We start from the raw sequence: 20,762 nt of genomic DNA on the forward strand, positions 1-20,762 counted from the left end.
CATGCACCATAATTTATGTAACCAGTCCTCTCTTGATGGGCATTTGAATCATTCCCCATCCTTCACTGTTCTCTGACAAGTCACTCTGCTCTGATGCAGGTATAAGCAGGTCACTTGTAAGGGTCACTGTGAGAGCCTGCTGTTTTCTGCCTGTTCATTTACTGTTCTTTGACCCTCCACTGCCCCTGTGCCAGGGCTTTGCTGCTTAACGTACGGCGTTGCAGTTGCTTCAGCCCACTCTTAGTCCTTAGTTTAGAAGCCTTCGGGGACTCTCCATTGGGAGTAGATCTGTCTCTGCCCATCGTGCGGGAGGAGCAGGCGGTGCGGTTCACCACAGCAAACTGTGGGAGCACCTGCAGCTGCTCCCCCAGCACACCCCACGTGTTTCTGTTGCCTTGCTTTGCACAGAGTGCTTTCCCTTTGTTCATCATCTTCCTTCCAGATCCACTGCATCCTTTGAGACGGAGCTCACAAGCCGTCACATCCAGGAAGCTTCCTTGATTCCTGCTCCCTTCTGCCAAAAATAATCCAGCTTTCTACTGAGGACTCTCACACAGCATATCTTTTTCGGTGCTGGATTGCATTTCAATGTCTGTGCAGTTCTAATTTAGCTACTCGTTAGTAATGCCCCAGACACAAGGATAGATGGTGCCTTGTCTTGTCATCCCCCCAAAAGTCTCTTAAGGTGGTGTCTTGCAATGAGTGAAAAAGAACAATATTGAGTCTATTCTTTCATGACATGGTGGGTTGAAGAAATACTTTTAACGCAGAAATCACCATTCTTGTGCATTTTAGCTATTTTTTACATTAAAAATGCCTTTATTCTTCCTCCTAGGAATATTATAAGAGCTTACCACCACAAAGTCTTGCCTTCCCAGTGGCTGCTCCTGTGACCTCCTAGAAATGAGGGTGCTATTCCATTCCATATTTATTCTGTTCCTAGCTAAAAGCATTGGCAGGACTAACTATGGTTCATATTACAGTACCACAAGACCTTAATGTGTGATTTGGAATCATGGGTCTCTTTTTATTGTGTCTCTTTTCATTATGAGATTGATTGCTTGTCTGATAACTTGAATTTTGATTTACAAAAAAGTGAGTAAAAATTATTAATATAATCAAACCTTTCCAGTGACGCTTTGGCTATAGCGACCTTAGAGAGTAGCGCAGCAAACTGCGTGCATTTGAGAATACAGTGGGTCCAGGGTACCCAGTGTTCAGACTGGGATGTCACTGACATATGGCCACTCTGTATGATGGTCTTTCTTCCTGTGCTAATAGGTTTTCGAAGAACCCTCCATCAGCCTTTTTGCTCTGGAACATTGTGAGGGAAGAGAGTTACATCTAGAAGAGGCTGTGAACTCTGTTCTGAACAAGGACCTGCACTTCTACACCCAGTCCGTGTGGGTCAAAAGTGGACTGTAAGTACGGGAGAAGGGCTCGGTCTGGTTCAGTCACTGGTTTCAGACAGAGTTGCACAGTTGCAAACCAAGTGCACCGTGGAGTCGCATGCATTCAGGTGGCCGTGACGAAGAGCGCTTTGGGAGAGAAGGGTAAACACAGATGAGCAGAGCGCTGGCATAGAGTGGGTCAAGCAGATGACTTTGCCAGTTGAACCGACTTTCTTTTCAGAAGAAATTTCAGTACCTCCTCAACTTTGGTTAAGACAGTTTCCTACTTAGGCAGGTGACAGCTGACAAGACAAAGCGTGGTGGTGTTTTTTGATTTAATAGCTTGTGTGTTCCAGAGCAGTTCCCTCCGGGGTACTCACTTTTCTGTGGACTACACTGGTTGACCTAACCTGCCGACCAGTACTGTTTTTCGTTTAGGTTATCAGTCAGGATAGATCCACGGGTCTGTGCTTTTACAAATTAGAAAGCTGCCTTTAGAAAAACATTAAAATTGTGATACAAATATTAGGTCTGAATGTGAATATTTAGGACAGAAATGGTGAGAAGCCTGCAAGTGAGGGGCCGTGAAGTTGAAGCTGTTTGCTTCCTGGAAAATCTGCCTCTGAAGCCATTTCTGAAGAGTCTGGCATGTGAAGTAGCCCCTCCTCCTGCTCTGTTAGTGTTCTGGTACCACACACCAAGTAAAACAACACACGTAACTCGTGATGAGGAATACAAAAATGGCTTTAAAAGTTTTTCTGTGGCTTTGAAATTCTGTGATAATCAGCTCTGCTTGTTTAAGTATCTGAGAATAAAGAAAAAGCCAGTACTGTAAGTGGAGTTGAAAATTAAACTATTACAGTAAATGGCTTTTATATTACACACATGTATAATAGCTTAAATTTTCTTCTGCAAAGCATTTTAAATGGTTTGATGTTTATTCAATCAAATTGATTTATTCTATCTAAGCATAAGATTCCAGTACATTATTTACCAATTAACTAAATCCATTTGAACTGAATTTTACATCCCTGTGATATAGATCTTTCACATAATACATTTCTTTCCTTTACACTTCTGAGTGAAACTGACATTTGACTCACTTCTGAAAACTTCTTATTTTTTTTCTGGAATACTGGTGCCATTTTATCTTGACTTTCTTAGTTCTTCTCTTTGGCTTATTCGCCACCTACTCTTACTATTCCAAATTCTCTTTAAGAGAACAGTGAAGGCTGCCTAAGGATTTCCCTAGGTTACAGGATGCTACTTAATGTACAGCTCACTTCCCTTAGTGACAAGTTGGGTTTCGTTTATTTTAATCCCCACGCTGTGCCACGTCTTTGAACTGCGATGGTGACAGCCATGCTTCAATGTACCATCCCACACAGTTTTCCAACTGTGGAATTCATTTAAGTCAATAAATAATTAGGTACATTTGCCTAAAATCTTGCCTAGATTTTATAACCGAAACTTCCCTGCCTGTTTAAAGACTCTGCGGCTAGAGAGGCGGCTAAGGCTGTCCGTGGTCATGCTGACCTGCCTCTGCACCGTCTGGTTTTTTAGATTTGTGTAGGCAAGGATGGGGTCAAAGAATGGGCCATTCATCGTTCATGTCTCCATCATTTGGCCAACTCTGATCGCAGCTGTGGGAGCAAGAACGTTTCTTAGCGGCGGTCAGGCTGAGCCAGTCGTCTCTACCGACGCTTTCGTAGTTCTAATCCGTCAAGCTCTCCTCAGCTCTTCCCTCCTCCCCACAACTTATGCACAAGTTGGTATCTTTTCCTGCATTACCTGAAGTACTAGTCCCTCAGGAATAAATATTGCACTTGCCAAGTTTTAGAAGTTTTTATCTGTAAAATCGAGGGGCTGAAGTTGCTGCCATAGCAGCACAAGCGCCCTCTGTAGCTTGCCCGAAACCCCGGATGGCTCTGCTCCCGAGCCCTGGTTCCTCTGACCGGCAGGCTGCCTTGCTCGCTGCTGTGCTCTCTGCCTCGTCCACAGGGTCATGCCTCCCTTGGTGCCAGCCGGGACAACCTCTGCCACCATTCCAGGTGCCTTAGCAGAACAAAGCAAGGCAGCCCCTCATCCTTCCTCCTCCACACACCTGCTTAAAGCACCGTGTTCTTGGACCTTGAGTCCGTCCTGTTGAGCATTTCCGGTCCTCTTCGTGACTTCAGCGCATTAGTGATCGAGCTTAGTAATCATCTAAAGTGGTGCTCGGCAAACTGTCTCTGTCAAGGGCCAGATAGTCTTTTCAGTTTGCGGGTCATCTGTCTGTGCTGTAACTCCCGAAGTTGCTGTGGCAGTACAAGAACGGCCGTAGCCAAGCCTTAAAGCAGTCGGCAGGACGTGTCCCCTTAGATAAACACGCCTGCAGTGTCCTTTCACACACTCCAGTGCAGCCAGAGTTGAGGGCAAGGGCTTGGGGAGGATTGTCACAGAGCTGGGCCTGGAAGTGAGAGTGCGATAGGGAACTTCTGCTGACAATTGAAAGTAGTCCTTGGTGGCTTCAGGGAAGCTGTGGAGGGAGGAATGGAAGAAGGTATGTCTGGAGAGTTTACTGAAGCCACACCTAGAGCCCCTGAAGGACGTATGATGACTGTAGGGGCAGCAGAGTGTTTTTCTGCTGGTGAATAGGAGGTTATGGTCTGCCTTTGAATGTTAAAATGCTGTGACAAAACAGTGTTTTCAGAGGAATACAGACTTCCAGAGATGGAGGAAACCTTGCATTCATTTTGGAAGAAAGGAAACCAGCATTGTCACTGGAATCCAGATATCCTGAGTCTAGGCCAATGAGCTTTCTACACCTCCCTGGTCTTCGTTAGGGAACAATGTGCAGTTTAAAAACTCTCCACACCTACACGTTTATGAACCCTCTAAGGCAAAGTGCAGATAGCTTTGATGAGGTACTACTTTTTTGTTTTGAAGTACACTACTTTTTTCTTTCTTGTTCTCGTAGGTGGATCGCTTATGAAGGATCCAATTTCTTGGGAAGACAAATCCTACTAAGGCCGAATGAGATCCCAAACTGGACAGCATTTAGCAGCTGGAAAACCATTGGTTCCCTCCGTCCTATGAAGCAGGTAAGGAGAAAAGAACCGTAAGACTCTAAATAGCTTGCCTTGGTGGTGGAAACGTCGTGAACCACAGCATCTGAAGTAATGACCATTTAATTTAGCTTTCCATTGACATGGCAGGGGGAGTGAATTAGGATGGGCATCTCGTGTACCTTTTGACCAATTTGTAAGATTTTTTTTCTAAACTCAACATTGAGTTTCAGTTTTCAGTCCAAAGCCTCATTGGCCACGTTTCCTTTTCATGGAAGACTAAGATATTGTCAGTTCTGTGGCAAACGTCGGTAACAGGAATGAACTTTATGATACTATACTAGTTTTACTTTCTAAGCATTTGGATATTCCCCTTCCTACTTATATAATACTCAGGATGGATCCTGGCAATTTAATTAAAATAGTATTTATTGCACACCTACTGCTTGTCAGTCTTCTGTTCAAAAGCTTCCCACTGCACTTAGAATACAATATACCCTTCACCCGCCCTGGCTTCTCCAGCCTCATCTCTCGCGTGGCTGTGTCACATACATCAAAGTAGAGCTGCTTTCCCACTAAGGCTTTTAACACGGGCTGCGCCCTCTGTGTGGTGTTCTTCCTCATTCTTTGATTAGTCATCCCTGTAAATTCTACTTAAGTGTCAGGCCTTCAAGAATGCCTCCCCCACCTCCTCTCCCAATCTAAATTAGGCCATAAAAGACCTGGGGGCTCTTTTTCTTTTTTTTTTTTTCTTTTTTGAGACGGAGTTTCGCTCGTTACCCAGGCTGGAGTGCGATGGCACGATCTCGGCTCACTGCAGCCTCCGCCTCCTGGGTTCAGGCAATTCTCCTGCCTCAGCCTCCTGAGTAGCTGGGATTACAGGCACGTGCCACCATGCCCAGCTGATTTTTTTGTATTTTTAGTAGAGACGGGGTTTCACCATGTTGACCAGGATGGTCTTGATCTCTCGACCTCGTGATCCACCCGCCTCGGCCTCCCAAAGTGCTGGGATTATAGGCTTGAGCCACCGCGCCCGGCTGGGGGCTCTTTTTCGACAAAAACACTGTATGCAGTTTATAACCATAGCCTTATGGTTGGATCAGCGCCTTTCCCACTCTAGAGAAAACCCTGCGAAGCCAGGGGCTGTGCATGTTTTGCTCACTGCTCCACCACTAGTGCCTGAAACAATGTCTGGAATATTGTAGGTACTCAGGAACTATTTGTTTAATGAAAGAATGAATACATTAGTGGATGGATCAATGGTACTATGCAAAGTATAATGGAAAATATAAAGATAGATGTGATTTCTGCCGATATTATTAGAGCTTACATTTTTGTTGGGCAAAACATGTCCAACTCAAAGCAGTAACATGAAATGCAAAACAATGCATAATTATCCAAAAGCCACAGGCCGTCCCTGGTTCAGAGAAGGGAAGTATCACTATGTGTAGTAGCGAGGAGGTTTCATGGAAGGTGGAAAGCCTACATGAGACTCTCAGGTGTGACGGCCCGTGGATATGCCATTAGTACCTCTCTTTAATCTCTTTAGAACACTTTCTTGCTTGATTCTGCCAACAGTCCTTTGAGGTAGGAATTATTATTCCCATTTTCTAGTTGGAATAACAAGGCTCTGAGAGAATACGATTCCAACTAGAAAATGGGGATAGATTCCTACCTGTCAATAAAAGTACATTGACAAAAGCCATCCAAGTGTCAGAACCAGGATTTGAACCCAAATCTGTTACGATTTAAAATCTGTGTTCTTAAGTAACCACACTCTACTTTCAGCCTAAGATCAGCACTTAGAGAGTACCACCTATTTCAGGCACTGAGCTGAATATAGCCTAGTGGATCTAAATGCTGGTGCCGATGTTCTGACCTAACACTTGTTTAACCCTTACTTAAATGTAAAATAAATGGTCGCAATAAAATATTAACCGAAGTGGTCTTCTCTAGCCCTCTTCACATGGACACGTGCGCACACACCATGCTCATCCCACCACTTGTGAGTTCTGTTGGTTCAAATCCTGGCTCTGCCATTTGTAAGCAGTGCACCTTGGTGAGTCCCTCCATTTCTTGGCACCTCAGCTTTCTCACTGGTGAAGCAGTGATCACACTGCTTACATCTCATTGCTGTAACAGTTGACGAAGATAATGTATACAAACAGTCTAATATGGCACTGGCTCATATTACTGTGGGAATACACTCATTTTGAAAGTTGTTTTGTTTTTTTTTTAATTCACAATGTCCTTTTAAAGAATCAGAGATGCTCATTTGAAGGATTCTGAACTTCAGTGGCTTTCCTGGCAGAGAGTGTGTGGTACAGCATCTCATGACCTTTACTTACATCTTGCTTACTCCCTACTCCTATCATGTGGGATGGGGAGTAAGCCCATTGGAAAAGCCATTGGAAAAAGCGAAGCAGAGGTAGGAATTCAGTGTAGCTTTTACTAACTACATAATAATGCTGACCCTCTGTTGTTAGAGACTTTAGTAGCCAAGTTCAACACTGAAAATGCGTTCCTCATTTTTGAATGGTGGTTGCTTGTTAGGGAAGAAGGATGTCCCTGCCTATTCAAGATTCTGTGGTAAAGGGTAAAACAGCCACCTCCTTTGCATTCGCTGAGGAGTGATTTACTTCCAATTATGTGGTCAATTTCAGAGTAGGTGCCATGCGGTGCTGAGAAGAATGTATATTCTGTGGATTTTGGGTGGAGATTTCTGTAGATGTCTATTAGGTCTGCTTGGTCCAGATCTGAGTTGGAGTCCTGGATATCCTTGTTAGTTTTCTGTCTTGTTGCTCTCTCTAATATTGACAGTGGAGTGTTCAAGTCTCCCAATATTATTGTGTGGTAGTCTGAGTCTCTCTGTAGGTCGTTAAGAACTTGCTTTATGAACGGAAATCATAACAGTCTCTCAGACCACAGGGCAATCAAATTGGAACTCAGAATTAAGACTAACTCAGAACTGCACAGCTTCATGGAAACTAAACATCTGGCTCCTGAATGTCGACTGGATAAACAATGAAATGAGGGTGGAAATAAAGATGTTCTTTGAAACCAACGAGAACCAAGACACATCATGCCAGAATCTCTGGGACACATTTAAAGCAGTGTCTAGAGGGGTATTTTTAACAATAAATGCCCACATGAGAAGCAAGGAGAGATCTAAAATTGACACCCTATCTTCAAAATTGAAAGAGCTAGAGGAGCAAGATCAAAAAAACTCAAAAGCTAGCAGAAGACAAGAAATAACTAAGATCAGAGCAGAACTGAAGGAGATAGAGACTCAAAAAATCAAATCCAGGAGCTGGTTTTTTGAAAAAGATCAACAAAATAGATCACTAGCCAGATTAATAAAAAAGTAAAGGGAGAAGAATCAAATAGATGCAATAAAAAATAATAAAGGAGGATATCACCACTGATTCCACAGAAATACAAACTACAATCAGAGATTACTACAAACAACTCTATGCACATAAACCAGTAAACCTGGAAGAAATGGATAAATTCCTGGACACTTGCATCCTCCCAAGCCTAAACCAGGAAGAAGTTGAAACCTTGAACAGACCAGGAACAAGGGCTGAAGTTGAGGCAGCAATTAATAGACTACCAACCAAAAAAAGTTCAGTTCCAGACAGATTCACAGCCTAATTCTACCAGACATATAAAGAGGAGCTGGTACCACTCCTTTTGAAACTATTCCAAACAATACAAAAAGAGGAAATCCTTCCCAAATCATTTTATGAGACCAACATCATCCTGATACCAAAACCCGGCAGAGACCCTAACAAAAAAGAAAACTTCGGGTCAATATCCATGATGAACATAGATGCAAAAATCTTCAATAAAATACTGGGAAATCAACTGCAACAACACATCAAAAAGCTTATCCATCACAATCAAGTAGGCTTCATTCCACGGATGCAAGGCTGGTTCAACATACGCAAGTCTATAAACGTAATTCACCACATAAATAGAACCAAAGACAAAAACCACACGATTATCTCATAGATGCAGAGAAAGCCTTCAACAAAATTCAACAGCCCTTTATGCTAAAAACTCTCAATAAACTAGGTATCAAAGGAACATGGCTCAAAACAATAAAAGCTATTTATGACAAACCTACAGCCAATATCATACAGAATGGGCAAAAACTGGAAGCATTCCCTTTGAAATCCAACACTAGACATGGATGCCCTCTCTCACCACTCCTATTCAATATAGTATTGGACATTCTAGCCAGAGCAATTAGGCAGGAAAAAAAAAAGAAGGTATTCAATTAGGAAAAGAGGAAATCAAATGGTCTCTATGTGCAGATGACATGACTGTATATTTAGAAGACCCCATCATCTCAGCCCAAAATCTCCTTAAACTGATGAACAACTTCAAAGTCTCAGGATACAAAATCAATGTGCAGAGATGACAAGCATTTCTATACACCAATACTAACAGAGAGCCAAATCATGAGCAAACTGCCATCAACAAATGCTACAAAAGAGAATAAAATACCTAGGAATACAACTAACAGAGGATGTGAAGGACCTCTTCAAGGAGAACTGGAAACCACTGCTCAAGGAAGTAAGAGAGAACACAAACAGATGGAGAAACATTCCATGCTCATGGTTACGAAGAATCAATATCGTGAAAATGGCCAGACTGCCCAAAGTAATTGATAGATGCAGTGCTATCCCCATCAAGCTACCAATGACCTTCTTCACAGAACTGGAAAAAAACACCTTAAACTTCATATGGAACCAAAAGAGAGCCCGCATAGCCAAAACAATCCTAAGCAAAAAGAACAAAGCCAGAGGCATCACACTACCTGATTTCAAACTATACCACAAGGCTACAGTAATCAAAACAACATGGTACTGATACCAAAACAGATATAGACCAACGGAACAGAACAGAGGCCCTGGAGGCAACACCACACATCTACAACCATCCAATCTTTGACAAACCTGACAAAAGCAATGGGGAAAGGATTCCTTTAATAAATAGTGTTGGGAAAACTGGCTAGCCATGGTCAGAAAGCAGAAACTGGACCCCTTCCTGACACCTTACACTAAAATTAACTCCAGATGGATTAAAGACTTAAACATAAGACCTAACACCATAAAAATCCTAAAAGAAAATCTAGGCAAAACCATTCAGGACAGAGGCATAGGCAAGGACTTCATGACTCAAACACCAAAAGCATTGGCAACAAAAGCCAAAGTAGATAAATGGGATCTAAGTAAACTCCAGAGCTTCTGTACAGCCAAAGAAACAATCATGAGAGCGAACTGGCAACCAACAGAATGGGAAAAAATTTTTTGCAATCTACCCATCTGACAAAGGACTAATATCCAGAATCTACAAATAACTAAAACAGATTTACAAGAAAAAATACAAACCCATCCAAAAGTGGGCAAAGGATATGAAAAGACACTTTTCAAAAGAAGACATATATGAGGCCAACAAACATTATGAAAAAATGCTCATGATCACTGATTATTAGAGAAATGAAAATCAAAACCACATTGAGATACCATCTCATGCCAGTTAGAATGGCGATCATGAAAAAATTTGAAGACAACAGATGCTGGAGAGGATGTGGAGAAATAGGAACACTTTTACACTGTTGGTGGGAGTGTAAACTAGTTCAACCATTGTGGAAGACAGTGTGGTGATTCCTCAAGGACCTAGAAATAGAAATTCCATTTGACCCAGCAATCCCATTACTGGGGGATTGCTAATCCCAAAGGATTATAAATCATTCTAGTATAAAGACACATGCACACTTATGTTCATTGTGGCACTGTTTACAATAGCAAAGACCTAGAACCAACCCAAATGCCCATCAATGATAGATTGGACAAGGAAAATGTGGAACATACACACCATGGAATACTATGCAGCCATAAAAAATGATGAGTTTGTGTCCTTTGTAGGGGCATGAATGAATCTGGAAACCATCATTCTCAGCAAACTGACACAAGAACAGAAAATCAAACACCACATGTTCTCACTCATAGGCGGATGTTGAATGAGAACACATGGACACAGGAAGGGGAGCATCACACACTGGGGTCTGTTGCAGGGGGCCAAGGGAGGGACATTGCGGGGGTGGGGAGGTCGGGGAGGGATAAGACGGGGAGAAATGCCAGATGTAGGTGATGGGGGGATGGAGGCAGCAAACCACACTGCCGTGTATGTACCTATGCAACAATCCGGCATGATCTGCACACATACCCCAAAACCTAAAGTACAATTAAAAAAAAAAAAAAGCCACCTCTACTTTTACAAGGAAGTTGTTTTTTTTTTTTTTTTTTTTTTAACCAGACTAATATGCTGTTTTCTTTCATTGTGCTTTAGGAACTACCTGATTCCTATTCTGATTAACCATTTAATTTCAAAATAATATTTTAATAGATTTTTCCTGTTTATTTAGGTCACAGTTTTGCAATCCAACAAAGGAATTCTGAGTTTCTAAAACAGTAGTTTGTGGGTCACATTTAAATTTGTGGTAAGATTATTGGTACTGCTTTAGTTCATATTCTTGTTTAGAAACTCGGGACTAATTAAAATGTGATCCTCTTTGAGGCTGGGAGTTAGGAAGTCACTAAGGTACTTAAAATAAATATCAGTGTTTTTAAGTGTAATTACAGAGGAGTCAGACTACAAATGTGTAATAAGGGTAATTAGTACCTTGCTTGAGTTAATTGATTAAAACTGATGTTTGGTCCTAAAGTAATTGGAACTCTGTCATCTGTGAAGGTCATGCCTGTTTTCTTATATGTACAAGGTAATGAAAATGTAATAAAAATATACTGAAGTCTCAAGAATTAATAATTGCAGTGGGAGATCAGGCCGAGTTACAGACATTTAAGTATGGTACTGCTGCACTGTTAATGTTGGAAGTAGAGACTTGAAACACTTAAAACATTTTGCCAAGTAGAGGTCTCGTTCACCTACTTTAAATAGCCAGATAATTTGTTCTTCTATTGGCTTATTTAAGTGCTGAGAATGTGTATTTCCTTAGGAAGCCTTACTTACCAAAATTCTGTTGGCCTCATGTTGATCTATCAAAAGTTTCAAAAACAGTAGACTGTTCATTGGTGTTCTTACCATATGACCATATTGCGTTTACCTAGCACTTAGGTTTTTTGGCATGAAAGTGCTCTCTGAAGTGACCATTTGTTGTTATTACTCAGCCAAGGTTCTAATTGGGATGGTAATGAGATGACCAAAGGTGAGGATATTGGGTGTCCTGTACTGCATTGCGTTAAGGCTGGAGGCCTACGTCATAGGGCTGAAATCATGGCCGCTGTTGTGCCTCCATTACGTGCCCTGCCTGTCATTGTCTTACACCGCCACCTTCCAAACTGTCTTTTACTCCCTGTGCCTAAGAGCAACTATTGCATTTCAACACAGGTCTGAGAGCATCCTGATTACCAGGAATCTGGCTTCTTTACATCTGTGTTCACCTTATTTGCAAAACTAGGGTCATAATTGTACTTTCTTAAAAGGTTTTTGTGGTTGTTCTGACAAGTGACATAATGGCACAGAACACACTTAGCATGCTGCTGACACATGCCATGTGTACAATAAATATTCGCTCTTCTTCTTAGAGGCAGGTCCCAGGTGTAATATTTTAATACTTTCTTAATGTATCTTAAAACTTCCAGGCCAAGGAGATGAAGTCTTTTGTTACCCAATTTTTGAATACCTGAGTATAGTCATTAAACATATACGGTCTCTACTTCTGAAGAACTATAAAGGTCTTAGGTAAACAGAGTAATCACAGCTACAGCTACTAGGGCCCCCTGCTATCTGGGTTTTCAACACCTCCCAGAGCCAACTTCCAGCATTTAGGCATCGCTTCACAGTATGTCTAACTACTTGTCTTTCTGAAGTTGTTCTAAAATCCTTGTAGATAACACCTTACGCTTATTCCACCTCCCCTACCTCCCTCAGCACAGCTGAGACACACTAGTTATTGAATGAAACTCATCAAGTCCCGAATTCTTTACTGCCCCACTCCTCGCCACGTGGGATTCTAATGAAAGAAACTTTTACTTTATGTCATTCAAAAGGGCACTTTTCCAAAAGTATAAGAGAGATTGTACAATGTAAGTGTTGTGGTCCGTGGCCTAAGAATTTACGATTATTAATGTCTGCATATTTACAAAAGGGAGTAAGAGTGAAACTGATACAACTAAGAGAGTTATTTCTCACTTTGCCTCGCAGCTTTCCTCCTCTAGAAAGATTCGTTTCCAGATTCAAAAGTTTATTTCTAAATGGCTGTTTCTCCCCCGTCATAGCCTGCAGTGTACATCAGAATAAAGAACCGTGCCATGGATGAATATCTGACAGTCACTGGAAATCTAGCAGATACCAGGGCAACATCGGTGTGCATTTCTCCCTACAGTGGAAAGAACACTCAGATCTGGCACTACTGCCGAGGTATCTTTAAATCCAAGGTAAGCAATCCCGCTGACATGGTATGTCACCTTGCGTTCAGTTTCTTTTGAAAACTAGAATTTTGCCAAACTGGCATGATATAACACTGCAACTTCATAGAAACAGGTGTTGCTTATTAAAAAAAAAAACTGCCATATGTATTACTAAAATATTCAAATAAAATTGACTTAATTTTTTGACCTAGAAAATCGTTTCAATTTTTAGGTAAACACAAAGGTTATCACATACTCTGGATATAACTAAGTGACTTTTTACAACCAGTGGTATAAGTCACCAGATCTAATATTGGACAATGTGCTTTTGTAAGATGCTCCTTACTTGATGGCCCAGATACAGTCAGCTGTCTCTGTGATTCTCAATACGTGGAAACCCTTCCATTTTCAAAATACACAATGAAGTCGCAGAAGAAGAAAGCTGTTACTGGAAATCTATGTTCTTTTCTGTGACCCCTCCATTACGTTTAATGCACTGGAAATAGAACCCTAGTTTAAAAACATTAAGTCTGTGTTTTACTGTATCACCCATGGATTATCTACTTTCTCTCATGCTTCAAAAACGAGAAGCATTGAAAAGTAATTGTCTGGATATCTTTAGCCCATCGTGCAATGTTTTCGTAAGAAAACCAAGCTCAACATAATACATTGTAAGCAAACAGGGACTTCACATTTCATTCCAATTCAGCAAATCTTTATGCAACATCTGTTGTCAGATGTAGACATCCTATTAAAAACAAGTACCTCTATTTCAGTAGGTTTATTTCTGTACCATCTCCTCCCCACAGCCATAAAGAAGACATTCAAAAGGACTTACTGAAATTATACTATTTAGTATTTTTTTTTTTAGATAAGACACACACACTTCATGTCTATGATTTGTTTACCTAAAAAGAAAAGGGATGTAATTCAACTTTAGCAAACATAGTACTGCCAGTTAATCATGTCTTAACCCCTTTAGGCCAGTGATACATGTCTTGATGTGATTGGTGGCCGAGACACACCTGGAGCTAAAGTAGCTCTATGGACTGAACATGGGCAGTTCCGGCAGAAGTGGAGACTGAATAGAAATGGAACTATCAGCTCTTATCTCAGTGATCACCTTGTCCTCGATGTTAAAGGTGGGCCTTTGATGATACCCAATTTTGTGTCCCTGGATATTAGTTTCAGTTCCAGATCTCCTCATTCTGGGTAAAGGACATCCTTATAAGAGAAATGTTAAGTCATTTAAAATTATGCTTGAAAAAAGTTAAGATACACAGTTTTACAAACAAAACCACCAGCAGAAAAACCCAAACAACAAAGCCTAGGGTTTTTGTTCATTAGTACAGTTGTAAAACTTTCATTTGCTACAGGAACTCAGAAGAGTTCTAAATTTGAAGCACCGTAAACCATAAAATGAATGTCATCTGTTTCTTAGAAACATACCTCGTTTTTTGCCAGGAATTGCTATGGTCCTTAAAAACCCTCAGCTAGACTTTATGGCAGGTATCAATTAACCTTGTTTTTGAATTCAGCAAGGTCAGGGCCAATATTATTCATGGCTGTTGCTTTAATTGGGTTAGTCACAGTTTTGGTGGTGTAGAAACAAAAACACAGTACCTGACATTCAGCCAGAGTTCTCTCAGAGCACTTTGTTCTGAAGAATTGCATTGTTAAGGCACAGCACTTATACAATCATGTATTATGCCTTTTAGTATTTCAGTTTGAGTCATAATAAGGTCCAATTTGAGGCGAATAATGGCTAAGCCTGTTGAAACTCAGCTTCCCATTTCAGACTTCTTTGTAAATGGCACATTAATGCACTGAAACGGTGAGAGCAGAACAGAAGCTTGTGAAAATTGTGAAATTGCTAAGCACTGGCCTGAACAAATAAATCTTTCCTTTTGGAATTTCTGTTTTAGGAGGAAACTATTGTGACAAGACTCACGTAATTGTAAATCAGCCCCTGGAGGGAGAAGAAACACAGAAATGGGACATTGAAATACTGTGAGAGAATCAACATCCCTAGAAAGAGCAAAGGAGGAGGAAACTCCCATCTGTCATTGTCTTGCGGACGTGGAAAGGAAGCTACTGTCTTCACACGCCTGGATCACTGAGCAGAATGAACTTTTTCTCCAACCTCTGAGACTATTGCTCTTAACCATGGAAAAAACTCAAAACATTCTTGCCATTACTCAGTGTTCCTATGAAGAAAACATGCTGATGCGTGGGAAAGGTTCTATTCGTGATCTCTAGCTGTGGTGAGCAAGTTTCCTGAAGTGTGTATTTTCTCTCCTGTCCACCAAACTGATGGCCCGTGATTGGACCCTGCTGATGCTGTTATCCTGTATTGTTTATTAATAGCCTACCTAGATGCCTGTATAAGTACAAAGCATAAGGAAACAGATTCCTATAGGTCGAGTCATACTTTGGCAAACAGATGAGTAATTTTTTTAGTAACATCTGAAAACGTATTAAGCCTTCCTACATAAACTTTAAGGTTTCTATACTGCGGCTTTATAACTAGCGCACTGTAAGTGTAAGTATTTATATTTGTAACTAACCCCAGGCAGGGATCTCAGCTTCTTTAGGAATAAGGCACAAGTAGTAAAGTATTTTCTGCAGCCGTTATTTCCTCAGTCCTTCAAACTAAAAAAAAGTACAAATAACCTAAGGCCGAACTTGCACTCTTATGTATGAACCAAGACATCCCTTTAGGTGACGAGACTCTACAACCGTGGTGGCCTGTCTCTATGCTAGAGTTGAGGAGAAGCATCATTTTTTGGGGGGGGCCTCGAGAAATTTCAAATGTCCAAATTAAAACAAAGTAGCATTTGAACCTTGACCTTACCATCTTTTCAAGTAAATGTCGAGTTGATTTATCTACTAAATAATAGAGACCTCAGTTTCTCACTACCATTTTAAATAACTTTTACGCTAGTAAAATCAGGTAGGAAATCACCCAGTAGTCATTACTACCTTTTACTGCACAATTCACAAGCAGTTTTCCCTGCTGAATTGGAGTGAAACTTCCATTAGGACAACTTTGCCTTTTATCCCAACTTTCACCAGAAAGCAGAAAAATGCTCTATTTTTATAAAAAAAAAGATTAAATTCTCCAAAGATATTTTTTAAAATATCAACCTCTATGCACTTTAGAATGTAAAATAACAGTGACTATTTTAAACTCAAAGACCCACTATTTTATTTTTTATAGACTTAGTCTTTCCATGTAAATATCGAGTTTTTTCCTCGTTCAATCTCAGGCTTTTCTCCATCTTGTAAGCAGCCTCTGTAACTCACTTTTGTCCATAGGTGTTGAGTGCCTCTCATCTGTGGGGCAGTATTTAATAAAATTTATGTTACAGGATAACTTTAATGGGTGGGGGCTTGTCTATACACAAAGGTATGTATATTTTCATTGTAAAAAAAAAAAAAAAAATTTAAACTTTTTCTTCGTTGTGTTAATTGTTTAAATTTTTTCTAGAGCCAAAGCTCTTTAAAGTTGTTTCTTCCAAAGAACGAAGCCAGGTTAACAACATTCAGTTCTAAATGATATATTGGAATTGTGCCTTTTCTACCACACTGGACTAAATAAACTTGTCAAAATCTAGTTTTGTCATTTTTCTGAGACACTTGGCAATTTGCTGCTCTTTCTTTCTGTGCCCCTGTTTGTTAGTACATCGGGCCAACGGACCACCTGGAACAGGGAGGCTTTACGTTAGTAGAAAAGCAGGTAGAGAAACTGGAATTCCTCTTCTCCTCGGCTCAGGTCTTTGCTTTTAATATGTGCATATAAAATAGTAGGCATTTGATTCTGCAAAGGCACTAAACTACGTGGATTAAACATTCCGTCCAGAGGGATAAGACCAGGTTTTCCTTTTCCTCATCTGTAGTAAGTTTCAGGTCCTTGACAGAAATAGCCGAACTGTTCCAAATCTGCTTCAGTGCATCCAAATGTGACAAAGGAAAGCGAAGTCCATGAGACTGAAAACGGATAAATTAATTAGTCAAAACATACGTATACTACTTTATGTCACTGAACTGGCATTTTCCTGTAAATTTATTCTCAATACATCATTATTTTTGATACCCTTTCATGAGTATTTTAGATGATACACTACCATTTGATAACATAAAAGATGCCAACGTCTATAATAAAAGGCATCCTAATTTATGTAGTAAGTGATATTAGTCATTTGAAATGCCTTACATTATACCATTCCTCTAAGGCTACAGGTCCCAGCTAGTATGTTTTAAAACTGGTATGCTTGTATCACAGAAGTGTCTGACTTAATCATTCCCATGCTAGAACTCTGTGAGTAGTGCAAAATGGTAAGTCCACACTGCAGCCATAAAAAGCATATTACTGGGCCGGGCGCGGTGGCTCAAGCCTGTAATCCCAGCACTTTGGGAGGCCGAGGCGGGTGGATCACGAGGTCGAGAGATCGAGACCATCCTGGTCAACGTGGTGAAACCCCGTCTCTACTAAAAATACAAAACATTAGCTGGGCGTGGTGGCACGTGCCTGTGATCCCAGCTACTCAGGAGGCTGAGGCAGGAGAATTGCCTGAACCCGGGAGGCGGAGGTTGCGGTGAGCCGAGATCGCGCCATTGCACTCCAGCCTGGGTAACGAGAGCGAAACTCCGTCTCAAAAACAAGCATATGACCTAGAGATCAAAAATAATCCGTTCTTCCCAGCAACCACCCACATCACGGGAAAGACATTTGTTTTCAGCTGGAACAAACCTCTGATCCCTCCTCGTATCCCATCATGTGTGTCTCTCTCCTATTCTTTAAGGAATGATAGATGTAAACCATCTTTTCTTGAGCTTCATCCTTTGGGGGGAAAAAATGCATTAGGGCCATCATTGAGGGTGTCAGTACTAGGAAGGTTCCCCAATAGGTCAACACCAAGAAAAGTCTTAAAAGCCTTAAAAGTGCTCAAGTGAAATGTATTGAATACTGGAAAGAATCCTTTTGGCAAAACGTGATGGGTGTGTGCATCCACACAACGTCTATACTTCATTAGTCACCACAGGTTACTATTTGTATGTGGCAATTAATGGGCATTCTAAGTTGTTAAAACGGCTGGAGTCCTCTCTGGAAGAGCATCTTCAAGGATTTAATGAAAAAGCAATGATTTATGTATCGACTTATCAATGAAACGATCAGTTTCTTTTTAATCATACCTGCACTCTCTTTTTTCAATCAAAAAAATCGGACATTCCTAGGTATAAACTGACAATTTATGAACATCACGAAGGCATTAACTCCTGAGAAATACCAGCTGTGTGATCTAGAAAAAACTCCATTTCAGGCCGGGCGCGGTGGCTCAAGCTTGTAATCCCAGCACTTTGGGAGGCCGAGGCGGGTGGATCACGAGGTCGAGAGATCGAGACCATCCTGGTCAACATGGTGAAACCCCGTCTCTACTAAAAATACAAAAATTAGCTGGGCGTGGTGGCGCGTGCCTGTAATCCCAGCTACTCAGGAGGCTGAGGCAGGAGAATTGCCTGAACCCAGGAGGCGGAGGTTGCGGTGAGCCGAGATCGTGCCATTGCACGCCAGCCTGGGTAACAAGAGCGAAACTCCGTCTCAAAAAAAAAAAAAACAAAAAACAAAAAAAAAAAACTCCATTTCAATTACAGGACGCTTTCCTCCAAAATGGTCCCTACCTCCCTTCACTCCCCCTTTTACACAGTGCAATGTATCGTCTCTTCCAGAGCCTTTAGCCATTCTTTGTCACCTCTTAAATAAAGGCAATAAAATCTTAGCCTAGTGTACTATGTCTCAAATTGGTTATCAGAATTAAAAAAAAAAAAACAGGAATGTAAGAATGTGTACTTTTGAGGGATATATGTGTGTGTGTGTAAATTCCAAATCTGGCCCTGATGGCCGGAACAATCTGGTTACAGGGAAAAGCCGAGTGCCCCTCAACTCCTTGATCATTCATGGGATACCTCCTCAGAGAGCCGATGAGGAGGAATGGGGTGAAGCTAGATGGTACGCGATTGTTTCAAGGTCCTTAGGACTGTGTGGGGAGCTCTATGAAAACTTAAATGCAAAGGGTCCAAGACCAGATGAAGTCCAGGAATTTTTCATTTTAAAAAGCTTTCCAGTTGACTCTATGATCAGTTAGCCAGTTTAGGGAATGGCCGGGCTAGGTGGCAAAGTTCCAGAACGCAGACTTCTCCATAATTTACAGGACAGCGTTTAAGGGGACGCAATATCCACAAAACCACACAGAAAGACGGATGTGCGCAGTGTGGAGGATTGAGGCTGGGAAACGCAGGAATGAGGTCTGTGGCTGTCCGAGCAAGAACAATAAGGCCTGAAGTAGGATGGGAAGCCAAGACCAGACATTAATCACCACATAAAGGGAATGAAGGAAGATTCTGTGGGGATGACGGCAGGAAAATACGGAACTGCAACTGTGCGATCTGGTCATCAGCTGACCCGAAGAAAAGGCAGTAAACCGAATGCAGGTGGGTTCCTAGAAGGAGAAGGGCAGAGACCAGTGGTTGGTTTGATAACCTGAGGCCTCTGGTGAAAACTACCCTGAGAAGAAAGGCAATCTCCTCCCTCTTGGATACTCACAGATTGATCCTGATCTGGGAATACTGTGAGGACAATGTGGTCTTTAAACTGCAGTCTCACGACACTGTCCAGCCTCGGTAACTTTCCACCTAGAAGATCCCAAAGAGAGAGAGCTGGCCTTCAAAAAAGGAAACGGGCAGATGCAAACTTGCTTACAGACACGATCACATAGGAAACACATTTACTAACAATTTACAGCTAACTCCAGACAGGGCACGCTCTCCAGCTGAAGAATTTGCTCACCCCAACACTGCACTGACATCATAGTTCACACCGGCATGGAGCTCATTCTTACAGTGAAGACAGACATAGAATCAGATAAATAATAATGTAAGTTTGGAAGCACAATAAATGGATAACAGTAATAGCATCAAAGCACAGTAGCTAACACAGCATGGGAGACTGTGCTGCCTTCTGCACAGAACACTCATTCCACAGTTTCTGTCCTCGACAAGCTTCTTGCTCAACATGTGGATTCTGGAAGAGCTACCTGAGACCAAAATTGCTCTACTCCACCAATAACTAGGTGTGAGGCCCTGGTAAATTCTTCAGTCTTTGTAGGTCAAGCATGGTATCCTATAAAAGCCATGTAATAAAGTCCACAGAGAAAAAAAAATTTTTCTTCCAAATTGGATTTAACTTCGTGGAACAGTAGCCACTAAAAACAGGTTAGCTTTACGAGGTCATCCAAGCAGGGAGAGTCACTTTAGTGACTACAGTAGCTAAGACAGGGATAACTCTGAAGTAGTCTGGGCCATAAGCTGGTGTTCCAGCAAACTGTTCTGCTAAAGATTTAACAATGCAGTTGTAAAACATTGACTATTTTGAATAGATGCAATCAAAAACAAATTCTAAGCTTCCTCCAAAGACTATAATAAAAGTGAACATACAATCAGTGTTGGAAGGGACCTTACAGATTATCTATCTCAGTGGTTCTCACTTGGTCATAATAAAGAATTTTATAAAAATTAGTAAGAAATATTCTTTTCAGCTGGGCGTGGTGGCTCACACCTGTAATCCCAGCACTTTGGAAGCCCGAAGCGGGCGGATCATGAGGTCAAGAGATGGAGACCATCCTGGCCAACATGGCGAAACCCCGTCTCTACTAAAAATACAAAAAATTAGCTGGGTGCAGTGATGCGCGCCTGTAGTCCCAGCTACTCGGGAGGCTGAGGCAGGAGAATTGCTTGAACCTGGGAGGCGGAGGTTGCGGTGAGCCGAGATTGTGCCACTGTGCTCCATCCTGGCACCTGAACAAGACTGTCTCCAAAAAAGAAAA

At 41.4% G+C, this 20,762-nt stretch overlaps 2 protein-coding genes across 10 annotated transcripts in view; one reads left to right on the top strand and one right to left on the bottom strand.

Moving 5' to 3' along the window:
* CRYBG3 (crystallin beta-gamma domain containing 3) overlaps nucleotides 1-16,495 on the top strand; it is a 134,769-nt gene extending 118,274 nt beyond the window's left edge. For both annotated transcript variants that reach the window (XM_039480486.2, XM_074389183.1), the window contains 5 exons: nucleotides 1,282-1,421; nucleotides 4,351-4,474; nucleotides 12,748-12,906; nucleotides 13,862-14,021; nucleotides 14,805-16,495. In XM_039480486.2, coding sequence (XP_039336420.2) covers nucleotides 1,282-1,421; nucleotides 4,351-4,474; nucleotides 12,748-12,906; nucleotides 13,862-14,021; nucleotides 14,805-14,893 — 672 coding nt within the window. In that variant the 3' untranslated portion in view covers nucleotides 14,894-16,495. The remainder of the gene's footprint in view (nucleotides 1-1,281; nucleotides 1,422-4,350; nucleotides 4,475-12,747; nucleotides 12,907-13,861; nucleotides 14,022-14,804) is intronic.
* Nucleotides 1-20,762, bottom strand: part of RIOX2 (ribosomal oxygenase 2) — a 71,025-nt gene that overhangs the window by 22,310 nt on the left and 27,953 nt on the right. For 3 of the 8 annotated variants that reach the window (XM_074389185.1, XM_039480487.2, XM_074389184.1), the window contains exons 8-11: nucleotides 19,484-19,572; nucleotides 19,257-19,379; nucleotides 17,633-17,722; nucleotides 13,573-16,869 (exon numbers count right to left, since the gene is read on the bottom strand). In XM_074389185.1, coding sequence (XP_074245286.1) covers nucleotides 16,711-16,869; nucleotides 17,633-17,722; nucleotides 19,257-19,379; nucleotides 19,484-19,572 — 461 coding nt within the window. In that variant the 3' untranslated portion in view covers nucleotides 13,573-16,710. Of the gene's footprint in view, nucleotides 1-13,572; nucleotides 16,870-17,632; nucleotides 17,723-19,256; nucleotides 19,380-19,483; nucleotides 19,573-20,762 lie in introns of those variants that run through there. The other 5 variants (XM_039480488.2, XM_074389186.1, XM_039480489.2 and 2 more) reach the window with 5 other exon arrangements.

Source organism: Saimiri boliviensis, chromosome 18, assembly GCF_048565385.1.
Source record: "Saimiri boliviensis isolate mSaiBol1 chromosome 18, mSaiBol1.pri, whole genome shotgun sequence".
Classification (NCBI taxonomy): domain Eukaryota; kingdom Metazoa; phylum Chordata; class Mammalia; order Primates; family Cebidae; genus Saimiri; species Saimiri boliviensis.